Source organism: Nicotiana tabacum, chromosome 20 (assembly GCF_000715075.1).
Source record: "Nicotiana tabacum cultivar K326 chromosome 20, ASM71507v2, whole genome shotgun sequence".
Taxonomy (NCBI): domain Eukaryota; kingdom Viridiplantae; phylum Streptophyta; class Magnoliopsida; order Solanales; family Solanaceae; genus Nicotiana; species Nicotiana tabacum.
The window spans coordinates 40,265,286-40,280,458 of NC_134099.1; the positions used below are offsets into that span (position 1 = coordinate 40,265,286).

Below are 15,173 nucleotides of genomic sequence, written 5' to 3' on the forward strand. Positions count from 1 at the left end.
ATATCCACGGGGACGATGTCGAGGCTGGAAGCGTTGATCGGGAAAGCCCATTGGATCATCTTTTCTGTTTCTCTTTCTTCCACCCAAGCTTACTGGGATGTTCTGAATGTTTTTCGAACAACTCATGATTTTACCTGACTTGATTCCCTCTTCTACTAGCTCCCCCATTTTTAACATATCATTGAAAGGCTTCTCCAGGGCCGGGATCAAATGACTGAAGTAGGTGGGCCCCTAAGCTTATAGGAAAAGCTCAACCATTTCTTCTTCACCAATCGGGGTATTGACTCGAGCAACCTGCTCCCTCCATCTGAGCCCAAACTCTCTAAAGCTTTCCTCCGGCTTCTTTTCCATTTTAGATTGGGAGGAGCGGTCTCGGGTAACACCTGATCTGTATTGAAAGTATCGAACAAAATCTTGAGCCATTCCAAAGCTGCCCCAGTCAGGCTCTTACTGAAGTACGCTATCAACAAATCATCTTTCTCGCCAACACTTCTCATTTTACTGCAATAATCCCTCAAATGGGCTACCGGATCCCCACACCCATCATACAAGTTAAACTTTGGCACTTTAAACCCCGCAGGCAGACAAACTTCGGGAGACATAGACAATTCTTTGTAAGACATGCTACCATGGTCTCCTGTTCCTTGCTTGTTGTTTAAGGACTATTCTATGCCTTTCAGCCTCCTGGGTATCCCATCTTGCCCCTTTCTTCCTATGAATTTTTCATTTTCAACATGAGGCTCATCCCACGGGCCCTACTTGTATGAGTTGGGAACCTTGTGGGCAACCTCCGAGGGGTAATATTGGGCATCGTGAGCTTTGAGTGGGTATTTATTGTTGGGGATGGTGGATAAGACAGGAGGGCAATTTTTGGGAGAGGTAATTGGAAGATGAGTGACAGAGCTAGTAGGGTGGTCGGGAAAGCCATGATAAGCGGGTGGATCTGGAGAGTGTGGGGGATCATCTAGCACTGTGACCGGTGTTTGGGTAAGGGCATCATTTAGGAAACTAGGTGGTGGCAGAGGTGGTGCCTTCCCAGTCATCCAAGCCTGATACATGTCCGCCATGTGTTGTCTCAACATCTTTATCTCTTCAGCCAACCCATTATCCTGTTCAACCAACTGCTTTCGGGCACCAGTATCAACCAACTCAGTTCTGTTGTTGTCTGCCATTGCCTTTTGACTTTGTGTTGTAGAGAAGAGTTACCACTTTAAAAACCACAAACCAACCACCCTTCTGGTATAAATATAACAAAATGAAGCCATCATGTTAGCGTTAGGGCATTTAACATAAGATAATCTCACTTTATGTGTAATGCACCTAGCTACAGTTATCAGTTCTAAAATGACTTCGAGGGTACAAAGGTCAGTTGGCATCATCCCAATTTGTTCATTTCAACCTCTCTTTTCTTTGTTTTTCTAGCACTTCTTAGCTCGCTCATTTTCCTTCCCCTTTTCTTTCTGATTATCGCTTTTTTCTTCCCTCTCATTTCTTTCATCCCACAAATTTACTTTTTTCTTTTTTCTTTTCTTTTCTTTTAATAAATAAAAAAATTGATTCGATCGAACCCTATGTAGGTTGCCTACGTATCATGTCCCCGCATGAATCAGATCTTTGCGTAGTTCTGGAGATCGGGAATAAGGTAAACAAACTAACGTTCTCATTTCATTTTTTTCTACCTTAATGACTACTCTGATAAGAAAAGAGAAATAAAAGAAGCAAAACCATTTTTTTTTTTGAATTTTCTAAACTTAATGTTCTATAACATATTTTAAACTCAAGCTTAACGGATTTTTTTTCTTTTTGAAACAAATACTCTATGAGAAATTATTAAGGAAAAACCCTCCAAGAAAAAAAATATTTTTGATTCTTTTTTTTTTCCAGGAAGGAAATCTAAAGAATAACTCAAAGAAAAATATTTGAATTTTCATTTGATATCCTGGCGCAATATTTCGAAACAAGCAATGAAAAAAGATAAAATAAAATATTTCTGGATTTCAATTTTGATTGCCTAAAGAAAATATTCTAATGATAAAACAAAAGATAAAATATTTTTTTCTATGTACAATATCCTAAAGTTCTAATGAAAATAATTTTTTTTCATTTTTCACTAATTTCCCAAAGAAACACCTCAAAAGATTTTTTTTTTTTTTTTTGGATTTTGAGATTAATGCCTTGAAGAAAACTTTTAAAGAGGTACTAAAAGGAATTTTTTTTTTGAATTTTGGTCCTAATATAGTAAAGGAAATATAGAAATAATTTTTATTTAAGTCCTAGATATTAATTGTCTAATGGAAAAACCGCCTCAAACAATTTTTTCAATTTCTAGGAGTAGTATTCTTAAAGAAAATTCTAACGGAAATATGAAAACGTAAAATATCCCTTTTTTTTGGATTTTTGATTTATAACACATTTGTTTTCCAAAAATAGGAAATACCAAAAACAAAAGACCTAACATTACTGTACAAAACTAGAAAGTAAAAGACGACATAAAAAGGAAAACAAACTCAAAACATAAAAAATAAAAGTAAAAATTTTCTTAAACAACACTTGAACAAGTAATCCTGACTTTCTTTATAAGCCGTAACATCCGAAGGAGCCCGTCATCGGTGACATCATGGCAAAAGCATTTGAAAACCTGCTCAACAGCAGTCCGCATACATAGTGATGAGAGAGTTCCTGACGCATTCATTTGTCTCAAAACCAGTCAGAATTATATGTCCATGCAACGGCTTGCCATAGTTCAGCAGATCAGTTTCAGTTGAGCAAGAACCAAGAACATTAATCAAAGTAATGTAATTTGGAGGATTCTCTTCCTCTCTCATTGACTTAAAATTTCTCACTGCCTCAAGTGTGTCCTTATTATCTGCATAGCCACCAATCAATGCATTCCAAGTGACTAATTCCTTGTCAGGCATTTTTTGAAATACCTTTTTAGCCTCCCACATCATACTACACTTCCCATACATGGTGACTAATGCATTGCCAACTATTAAATTGTTATGGAGCCCATGAACAATTACAAGAGCATGAACAGTTTTTCCTTCATCAAGCAATTGACCATCTGAACACGCAGCCAAAGCACTAGCGAAAGTCACATAGTTAACTGTTCTTTGCAAGTGAAGCAGTTCAGCGAACACTTCCAAAGCTTTGAAGTACTTACCTGTTAAAACATAACCAGCCATCATGGAGTTCCACGAAATCACATCCTTTGCTGCCATGGCAAAGAACAAACTTTCAGCATCTTTGGGCCTCGAAGCCTCCAAATACATGGAGAGAAGAGTATTACACACACAAATATTAGAATCCCATCCTGATTTCAACGACAAACTATGAACACCTCTGCCTAAGTTTAGACAATCAATAGTTCCACATATAGACAACAATGCAGAAAGTGTAGTTGAATTGACATCATCATGAACATGACGCATTTCAGAAAAGGAGTTGAACGCTTTCTTGTACAATTGGTTATACGCTAGTGCTGAAATAATCGAATTCCATGATATAGTGTCACGGTCAATCATGGCCTCAAAGATATAAGAGGCATCTTCAATGCAACCAAAACTACCAAACATCGAAATAAGAGAATTTGATACAGAAACATGGTCTTGGAATCCAGACTTTACAACCTGACCTAGCATTTGATGACCCAAAAAATCATCATCAAGAGCTATGCAAGAACTAATAACAGCAGTACATGTGTTTTCATTACCAGACACCTCATCATGTCCCATTCTTCGGTACAGATCTATTACCACCTCTGGGTAACCATTATCTGAATATGCAACCATCAAGGAAGTCCAAGTTACAACATTCCCTTCAGGCATTTCCTCAAACAGTGCTTTAGCACTACAAGGTAGTCCATATACACCATAAAAATGGAGAAAAGAAGTTTCCACAAAAACATCATTCAACAAACCATATTTCATAACCAATCCATGAATTTGAAATCCTTCCAAAACCATATTTTCCAATCTACTGAATGCAGTCAACAAGCTAGCCACAAAATACCCATTTGGTTGAATTCCAAAACCCCACATTTCAACAAAAAGAATTACAGCATACAAGTAAAGACCCATCCTAACATACCCAGATATCATATTATTCCAAGACGCCCCATAAGTAAACAAGCATCCGAATAGGCAATCTTTGTCCTGATCCTCCAACAAGTCGACAGTTAACTTCGACAGTGCATCCAATTTTATGCATGGAAATGCACTAACCAATATTGCCAGGCCTAATGCAAATCCCTGCCTTGCACACTCTCTCGATGAAGAAAGGCCACGAATGAGCCTTTGAACTGCATATCCCAAACCAGGGGCACAATTATTCAACTCATCATCCTTTTCAGCTTCCAATTTGAGTTGACCATCGACCACTTCCCGTTGGACACATTCAAGACATGATTGTGACTATTTTTCTGAAATTAACCTATGTGGCTAAAAATGGCTAAAAATATAAGATTTGGCTAAGACCCCACGAAGCCAAGAAACTAAACTCACTAGGAAGACCGGACCCTATGTGAGTTGCCTACGTATCCCGCCCCGAGAGACGAGAATCAAGTTTGCGTAGTTCAGGCAGATTGGATACGGGCAAGAATAATAAAAAAACCACTAATTTATAGAAATCACATTTTTTCTTGTTTTTTCTTGAAAAATGACGAAACATGCAAAATCTTTTTGTATTTTCTTTTTCTCTGTTTTTTTTTTGATTTTTGAAAAATGATGAAAAAGTGCAAAATCATTTTTGAATTTTTCATGTTTTTTTGTCTTTTTCTTAAAAAATGTAACAAAAAACATAACTAGGCCCTACTTGCTTTATTTTCACACTTCCCCCTCTTTTTTTTTTTCTTCTTTTCTTTCATTTTTCATTTGCCCTCCACTATCACTGGTCCGCCAAATGACCCTTTGACCCTTGTAGAAATGCAACATGTAACACATAAGATGCATCAAGATGGTCTTTTTTATTTTTGGGTACACCTGTCCTAGACGGACCCAACCCCTGTGTTGAGTCCCCTAAGTCAAATGCACGTGATGCAGACAAACGTTCCTACTAGGGATCCGATATGAGGATGTGTTTTTCTAGGTTTAAAAACCTGGGTTTATTTGTTCTAGACCTGGCTTACCCGAGCGGACAGCTCGAGCCGAGGGGGGGGGGGGCAGCGTACCAGAAATACAGAAGCTTCACCGGCTTTGCAGCTTGTCCGAACCTCGTTCTAAATTTGGGATATGACGCTAACAGAAAAGAAGTCACACTAAGTGCACACTTCTTCATGATTTAGAAGACTCAGAGAGAGGAGGGATTTCGCAACAGTTTATATACAGTTCACGGAATATCAAAGTGGTAAAAGCAACCAATTAGCACATTAAGCCTAAATCATGTAACAAAATCAGATAATAGATAAAGCCAACTATAACAATTATTCTAAGCTCGAATTCTTGAACACTAAACCAGAGATTTTGGGTTCGATCCCCAACAGAGTCGCCAGAGCTGTCACACCTCCTTTTTACCTACACCCCCGGAAAGGTGCGTATAAGAGAGTTTTTCCAATTAAAGGACAATCGAAACGAGATTTATTATTAAAAGAATCAGAGTTGCCACTTGGGATAATTTATGTTGTCCCAAGTCACCGGTTGAATCCCGAATCGAGGAAAAGCTTGACTCTATTTTTGCAGTCTGCGAACACAGAAATTCGGGTAAGGAATTCTGTTAACCCGGGAGAAGGTGTTAGGCATTCCCGAGTTCCGTGGTTCTAGCACGGTCGTTCAACTGTTATATTCAACTTAATTATCTGACTTTAAAACACTTTTAAACCTATGTGCATTTTAATTTTAAACCGCTTTTAATTATTTAAGAAATTATTTCAAAGTTGTTTAAAACACATCATAAGCCACGCTACATGAAATGTACCCGTGGTTCACGACACGTTCTCTTTAACCTTGTTGGAAATTAGAGTCGGGTCACATGAAATGCACACCCGGATTTTAAACGTGTTTATTTCATTATTATTATTCAAAATTATGGCTGGGTCACATGAAATGCACACCTGATCCCATTTAATCTAATGTGACGTAGTTCATCAATCCAATTTCTATACTGTGAAAAAATCATGTTCAGCTATAACCAATCCGAATAAACACGAGCAGATAACCGAGCGAGCAAATTCAAAACTATGGAGAACAATTACAGAAACAATGGAATCACATCACCAAACAAATAATTAACATTAAGCTCGAATAAAATAAAGAGAGAATGAAAGAATTGGACCTCAATATAGCCGGAAAATCGGCTGTTTCAATGTTTAACACTCAAAATGTGCCGAACCACAGACGAAATCCGAATTAGCACCGGAAACTCAACCAAACACGGATTCAAACCCACACTTTAATCATTGTTTACACTGACAAAGATTAGGTCCAGTAGCCCACGAAATCCTGTTTGATTTCTTCAATTCCATGAAACCCCTTTATGACTTAATTAATAGATTCCAAAACACTCAGATTTCTTTAAGATAAAAAAACGAATTGTTTCCCATTCCAAGGTGTTAGAAGCTGCAAAATGTTTGCACCTGAAAGAACACATTGTCCTTGATGGATCTGGAAATGAATTCAAAATAGCTCTATGTTGATAAACAAAGTTGGAGATTTACAATATCACTCGTCAAACCAAACAGAGCCACGATCGGCGGACTGAAATGCCAAAACTATGAGCCAGAACCTCAAATCGGCGCCGGAAAACTCTACATCCAAACTCAAAGCAACTGCTATCCAGTAGAAGAAAGAGAGGCTTCGAAAACTTTTGCAAGGCAGTAAACTCGGATTCACGAACGAGATTCACGGCTGGACTCGTTGGTGGTTGCTGATGGTATGTTCTGGTTTTCGGCTGGAGCTCGTTTTTCAGGCGAGCTGCTGGAGGAGGACGATGAAGAGAACATCAGCTGGTGTTCAAGGTTTTTGGCGAGTTTTGTTAACGGGAAGAAGCAGAAGCTGAAAGGTCCTTTCTCTATTAAAAATGGCTCAAGCTCACGTAGGGTTCTTTTTGTGTTCTCTGGTTTTTGTTAGATCTTCATGAAGAAGAAACTCATGGGGTCTGGTCGTTTGGTGTTCAAGCTGCTATGGAGATGGAGTTCTTTCCTAGGGTTTTTGTGTTAAACCCTCTTGAAGAAGAAGAATCGAAGGTTGTTTGGGGTGGCAGTCTGCGGAGAAGATGAGGTTAGGGGGGTGGGTCTCGTGAAAACGGCAGATTCCCTTTGGGGCGCAGCTTTCTGCTTTTCCCTTCAATGTTATCTCTTCCCCTTTTTTGATTTTTTAAGCATTACTTTATAGGTAAAGTCTAGGTTTAGGTGTATTTTGTGTATTTTGCCCATTAGTCCCTAGGTCTTTTGTGTTAAGTCCTTAGGGTCTTTTTTATTTCTTTTTGTTCCAAAGAAGAGTCTAGAAGGGTCCCTAGGCTTAATGGACTAATCCAAATTGGGCCAAAAATTGGGCTCTAAAACTCTTAAAATTGTGATCTAACACCTTAATTAACTCCTTTTAAAATAAGATAAAAATACTACACAATCCAAAGCTAATCCTAATTAATTAAACTAAACACGAAACTATTTTTGTATATTTTTGTTTATTTAAATTTATGAAAGATACGTAAGCTAAAATATTTTTGTAATTTTCTATTTTTATGACGAAAATAAAGGAAAGAAGTCAAAAATAGTTGAAATAGCTATATTAGGCCTAAATTGAATATTTATATGCTAAAATATGAAAAATCTTGGGGAGGGTCAAAATCACATGTCTACAGGTATTTTCGCTCGACCCGTATTTTATCCCAATTCGGCCACCTTCTACGAAATTCGTTGTCTTTAATTTGTGTGCCCTTTATCCTTCATGACACTTACTTATCATTTTTTATAAATATCATAAATACGTTAACCTCAAGATAATCTCATCCCCGAGTTTACGTCGATTAACAGAAGACGAAACTTGTAACGTATGAAAATGCGAGATGTAACAATAATAACCCACCATACCCAAGAAACTCCGAATCTCTGTAGCTGATGTGGGTCTAGGCTAGTCCTTGATGGCCTCAATCTTCTTAGGATCCACCTGAATACCCTCTACTATACAACATGACCCAAGAATGCAACTGAACTCAACCAAAACTCACATTTCAAAAACTTAGCATATAACTGGCTGTCCCTCAGAGTCTGGAGAACGACTCGAAGATGCTGCTCATGCTCCTCTCAGCTGTGGGAGTAGATCAAGATATCATCAATGAAAACAATCACGAAGGAATCCATGTATGTCTTGAACACCCGGTTCATCAAATCCATAAATGCTGCTGGGGCATTTGTCAACACAAATGACATCACTAAGAACTCATAATGCCCATACGGAGTGCGAAAAGTTGTCTTAGGGACATCGGATGCCCTAATCCTCAACTGATGGTAGCCAGATCTCAAATCAATCTTCAAAAACACTTTGACACCCTAAAGCTGGTCAAATAAATCATCAATCCTCGGCAATGGATACTTGTTCTTGATTGTGACTTTGTTTAACTGTTGATAATCTATACACATCCTCATCGATCAATCCTTCTTCTTAACAAACAACACCGACACACCCCAGGACAAGACACTAGGTCTAATGAATCCCTTATCAAGTAAATCCTGCAACTACTCCTTCAATTCCTTCAACTTTGGTAGGGCCATGCGATACGACGAAATAGAAATGGGCTAAATGCCCGGAGCCAAATTAATGAAAAAGTCAATATCCATGTCGGGTGGCATCCCCATCAGGTCTGCAGAAAACACCTCTGGAAACTCCCGAACATCTAGCACAGAATCCATAGATGGGACCTCGACACTAGAATCACGAACATAAGCCAAATAAGCCAAATACCCATCCTCGACCATACGCCGAGCCTTCATATAAGAAATAACTCTGCTGGTAGAATGACCAGGAGTCCCTCTCCACTCCAATCGAGGCAAGCCCGGCAAGGCTAAGTCTTGGTCTTAGCGTGACAGTCTAATATGGCATGATAAGGTGACAACCAATCCATCCCCAAAATGACATCAAAATCGACCATATCAAGAAGTAAGAGATCTACACGGGTCTCAAGACCCCCAATAATGACCACACACGAGCGATAGATATGATCTACAATAATAAAAGCACCCACCGGTATGGACACATATACAGGAGCACTCAAAGAATCATGAGGCACAACCAAATACGTAGCAAAATAAGATGACACATAGGAGTATGTAGACCCTGGATCAAATAGAACTGAAGCATCTCTACTGCAAACTGAAATCGTACCTGTGATAACGACATCAGATGCCTCAGCCTCAGGCCTGGCTGAAAAAGCATAACATCGGGGCTGAGCCCCACCACTCTAAACTACATCTCGGAGACGACCTCCTGCTGGCTGACCTCCACCTCTAGTGGCCTAACCTCTACCTCTAACACCTCGACCTCCACCTTTAGCTGCCTGACCCCTACCTCTAGCTGGCCGAGTGGGCGGTGGGACATCCGGTGTCGTAACCATGGCACGAGAACCCTAATGCTGAGAACTGCTCGATGATCGAGGGCAAAATCTAGCAATGTGCCTCGGATCACCACATGTATAACAAGACCTCAGCTGTTGAGACTGCTGACCTTGACGACCTGAGTAACCACCCTGAAAACTCTGGAGCGGAGGTGCACTAAGAGGAGCTGTGGTGCACTGTAGGGTAGCTGATCAGAATACTGCATATGAGAACCACGACCACCTGGAGCATTGTGAGAAGTCTGAAGTGCTGAATAAAACGGCCCGGGAGGATTGCCTCTACCAAAAGAATCCCTACCTCCAGATGAGGCACCATTGAACCTGCCCGAATGACGGGGCCTCTTATTAGATCCCTGACCACTCCCCTATGATAGAACCATCTCAACTCGCCTGGCCATATTGGCTGCATCCTTGAAAGAAATCTCACTCCTTATCTCCTTAGCCATATGCAATCTGATAGGCTGAGCTAGTCCCTCAATAAACCTTCTCACCCTCTCTCTCTCGGTGGGAAGTATAAGAAGATCATGACGAGCCAAGGAAATAAATCTGGTCTCGTACTGAGTGACGGTCATAGAACCCTACTGGAGACGCTCAAACTGCCTCCGATAGTCCTCCCTCTGAGTGATAGGAAGAAACTTCACCAGAAATAGCTGAGAGAACTGGTCCCAAGTCAAAGCCGGTGACCCAGCTGGTCTAGCCAAACAATAATCCCTCCACTAAGTCTTGGCGGAACCTGACAGACGAAAAGCAGCAAAGTTGACCCCATTAGTCTCCACTATCCCCATGTTCCGTAGAACCTCATGACAGCTGTCCAAATAGTCCTAGGGATCCTCTAAATATGTACCGCCATAGGTAGTAGTAAAAAGCTTGGTGAACCTGTCCAATCTCCATAAGGCATCAGCAGACATAGCTGCTCTATCACCGGTCTGAGCTACAATACCCGGCTGAACTACCCCGACTAGCTGAGCTGTTGGAGTCTGAAACTGAGGAGCCATCTGCTCCGGAGTGCGAGTAGAGGGAGTCTGTGCTCCTCCCCCAGCCTGAGAGACGGCTGGTGCTACAGGAAGTAAGCATACCTGGGTGACACTCTCCATAAGGCCCACTAAATGGACCGGATCATCCTGGAGTATCGGGGTAGTGATGAACCCCTCTGGAACCTGAGCTGGTCCTGCTGGAACGGTCTGGGCTGGGGCCTCATCATCAAACTCTACCTGAGGCTCTGCCGCTGGTGCTGCTGCTCTAGGCTGAGCCCTGCCCCTACCTCGGTCTATAGCACGTCCTCGGCCTCGTCCTCTGCCCCTCGTAGGAACTACCACTAGGGGCTCGGGCTACTGATCAGCGGATAATGAAACATGCGTTCTCGCCATCTACGAAAGAACATAGTAGAAATTCAATTAGCATTGAGAAAATCAAATCGCACGACAGAGATGAATAGAAGGGATGTTGTTCCTAAACTCTGTAGCCTCTAAGGGATAAACACAGACGCCCCCGTACCGATCCCTTAGACTCTACCTAGCTTGTCTGTGAATTGTGAGACCTAAGCAACCTAGAGCTCTGATACCAACTTGTCACGACCTGGATTTTCCCATCTCCGGAAGTCATGATGGCGCCTACTCATGAAAGCTAGGCAAGCCGATAGTTACGATTTTACTACCATTATTACTAATTCAACAAGAACAGATATTAATTAATGTAAGATAATTAAGAAATGAGGAAAATGATTTAACAGTGCCATAATTCAAATATATAGCTACCCCATAGATCTGGTGTCACAATCCACGAATGACTAAGATTTACTACAAATACAAGTCTGAAAGAAGTACAACTGTTCTCGAAATATAGGAGACAACAGAAAACTAAAGCATGGAAAGGGGGACTTCGGGCTCTGCGAGCGCTAGCAGAACTATCTTGGTCTCCCTGGACTGAAGGCAGCTATCTCAAGCTACTTACAGGACCCGACACCGAAATCTACATAGAAAGTGTATAGTGCAGTATCAATACAACCGATCCCATGTACTGGTAAGTGTCGAGCCTAACCTCAGCGAAGTAGTGACGAGGCTAGGACACGACAACCATATAAACCTGTGCAGTTAAATCGTATACAAATAGAACAATAACAACAGGAAATAACAGATAAAGATGGGAAGGGAACATGCTGCGCGGAATATCAATTTCTAACAATAAACCAATAGAGAAGCATAATGAACATCATTTTTGTATCAACAAGAATAATTAAACAGTAACACGTGCACGACATCACCCTTCGTGCTTTTACTCTCGTACTCACTATAAAAAATAACATAAATGGCACGACATCACCCTTCGTGCATTAACTCTCAAAATATCGGCACGACATCACCCTTCGTGCATTAACACTCACTCACAATATCATGTACGGCATCACCCTTCGTGCTTTACACTTTTCCTCACCCAATAAATAGAAGCAATGCATCCCGACAAGGGAATCAACAATATAAACAATAACATCCCGGCAAGGGAATCAACAATATAATCAATAACGTCCCGGCAAGGGAATCAACTATAACCAATCTCGTTTCAACAGTTAATTTCACATAATAAGTCTCAACTTGAGTCAATACTCAACTATGGTCAACTACCAAGAAATATCATAAGTATTGTTCAACATGGATAATCATCAATTTAAGCATGAACAACAGTCACAGTATAAGATTCATGGGCATGCTGGACACCAACATATAGATACTCGTCAGAGTCGTCACCACACCTATACGTCGTACTCAACACTAACACGTACCAAATAAGACGACAACACGTATTCCCTCAAGCTAAGGTTAGGCCAAACACTTACCTCGATTCCACGACCAAAATCAAGCCTCAAATACCGCTTTCCCTCTAAATTCCACCTCCAATCCGCTTGAATCTAGTCATAAATTACTTAATAACATCAATATAGGCTAAATAAACCAATTCTAATGCATGAATATAGATTTCCCAATATTTTCCCCAAAAAGTCAAAAACTGACCCCGGGCCTGCTTGGACAAAACTCGAAGTTTGAACCTAAACCCGACTACCCATTCACCCACGAACCCAAATATGCAATTGGTTTTGAAATCCGACCTTAAATTGAGGTCCAAATTCCCAAAATTTGAAAATTCTAATTTCTACCCAAAAACACCCAATTTTCCATGAAAAACCCTAGATTTTGAAGTGAAATCATGTAAAAAGATGAATTAGATTGAAGAAGATGAGTTAGAAATCACTTACCTATGATTTGGAGAAGTTTAGATCTTTGAAAAATCGCCTAGGGATGTTTAGGGTTTGAGAGAATTTGAAAAATGATGAAAATCCAGTTTGAAATCTCAATTAACAAGTCACAGATATCGCAGTTACAATCAGGGGTTCGCAATTGCGATCCCTTTGAAATTCTGCTACCTTCACATTTGAGAAGAAACAGTCGCATTTGCGATAGAAGGGCTTCGCAAAATTCCAACCCAGAGTTCGCATTTGTGATAGTGGCCTGCCCAGGCCTGGTTCGCATTTGCGACATAATTATCGCATTTCCCAGACCTCTTAACTTCGCAATTGCAAAGCCTGATCTCGCAATTGCAAGATCAGAGGCTTGTGCAAAAATAGCAGATGCACAGCTGAGTTTCCTAAGTCCAAATCACCCCGTGGCCTATCCAAAACTCACCCGAGCCCTCGTGGCTCCAAACCAAATATGCATGCAAGTCTAAAAATATCATACGAACTTACTCGTACGATCAAATCATCAAAATAACATCAACAACTACGAATTTAACCTCAAATTCATGAAATTCTTTAATAACATTGAAATTTCCATTTTCTCAACTAAGGGTCCGATTTATACCAAATCAACTCCGACTCTTACTAAATTTTACAGATTCGACTTAATCATTATTTTAAACCTGTACCAGGCTTCGGAACCAAGATACGAGCCCAATACCCTCAAGAACACACACCATTTCATTTCCAAAGGTTTTTATATTTTCCAGCAAATAATTTTCTTTAAAAATTCTTTTTTTGAGCTAGTGATCTCGGAATTCGATTCCGGGAATACGCCCATTTCCCATATTTTACAGGACCTTACAGGACTATCTAGTCACGGGTCTGGATCCATTTACCAAAAATATTGACCGAAGTCAACTTTAATCAATTTAAAGGCCAAAATCAATCTTTTTCTTAAATTTCACATAAAAGCTTTTCGGAAACGCTCTCAGACTACGCAAGCAAATAGAGGAAAACGAAAATGAGATTTTTAAGGCATCAGAACCCGAATTCGGATTCTAAAACACAAGATGAAAGGGTCATCACAGTCTTCCTGTGAACTAAAGGCCCTATAGATACTCTCCCCTCCAGAAGGATGTGATAGAGAAGATAGTGTCAGAGATGCTGCAACAAGGCATAATTCAGTATAGTGCAAGCTCTTATGCTTCTCCTGTAGTTTTGGTAGGGAAGAAAGATGGTTCTTGGAGACTATGTGTGGACCATAGAGCCTTGAACAAGCTCACTATAAAAGACAAATTTCCTATACCAATTATTGAGGAGTTATTGGATGAGTTAGGGGGGGTCAAAAATCTACTCCAAGATAGATTTCAGAGCAGGATATCATCAAATCAGGATGGCACCCTCAGATATCCAGAAAAACAGCTTTTAAGACTTATTTTGGGCATTATAAATACTTGGTAATGCCCTTTGGCCTCACTAATGTACCCTCCAGTTTTCAAAGTTTGATGAACCATATCTTCCAAGCACACCTCAGGAAGTTTATATTGGTATTTTTTGATGACATCCTAGTATTCAGCAAAGATCTGCAGGAGGATGTGCAACATCTCAGAACCACTTGTGAGCTATTGATACAACACCAACTGTTTGCTAAGAGAAGCAAGTGTGTATTTGCAGCAACAAGAGTTGAATACCTAGGACACTATATCTCAGCAGAAGGAGTAACTACTATCCCAAAGAAGATAGAAGCTTTCCAGATATGGCCAGAACCAACTAATCTCAAGCAGCTAAGGGGATTTCTAGGTCTAGCAGGTTATTATAGAAGTTCATCAAGGGGTATGGAGTTCTTAGCAAACCTCTTACTGATCTACTAAGGAAGGACAATTTTAAATGATCTCCTAAGGCTACTGAAGCCTTCGGCAACTTGAAGAAAGCTTTAACTTCTGTACCAGTTCTAACCCTGCCTGATTTCTCTATACCATTTGTTGTGGAGATAGATGCTTGCAGCATGGGAATAAGGGCTGTACTAATGTAGAAGGGCCAACTTATAGCATATCTGAGCAAGGGCTTATCTTCACAATATCAGACCTTATCAGTATATGACAAGGAGCTATTAGCCTTAGTCATGGCAGTGAACAAGTGGTCACAACACTTAACAGGAAGGCCCTTTATAGTGAAGACAGACCAAAAGGCATTGAAATTCCTTCTTGAGCAGAAACTGCACACAGGATCCCAGCTGAAATGGATAACTAAGCTTATGCAATATGACTTTGTTATTGAGTACAAAAAGGGAAAGGAGAATAAAGTGGCAGATGCCCTATCTAGATTGCTATTGGTAGAGTTAGCAGCTTTAACACTCTCTATCATCAAGACTGATTTGTTAAGTCAGATAATGAGAACTTGG

The 15,173-nt window shown here is 40.2% G+C and overlaps 1 protein-coding gene across 1 annotated transcript; it reads right to left on the reverse strand.

Moving 5' to 3' along the window:
- Positions 1-2,642: 2,642 nt before the first annotated feature.
- LOC107769960 (pentatricopeptide repeat-containing protein At4g13650-like) lies at positions 2,643-6,056 on the reverse strand. The gene is made up of 2 exons (XM_075240133.1): positions 6,047-6,056; positions 2,643-4,378 (listed from the first exon to the last, which is right to left on the reverse strand). Exons 1-2 carry the CDS (start codon positions 6,054-6,056, stop codon positions 2,643-2,645), a joined length of 1,746 nt encoding a protein of 581 aa, XP_075096234.1.
- Positions 6,057-15,173: the final 9,117 nt, after the last annotated feature.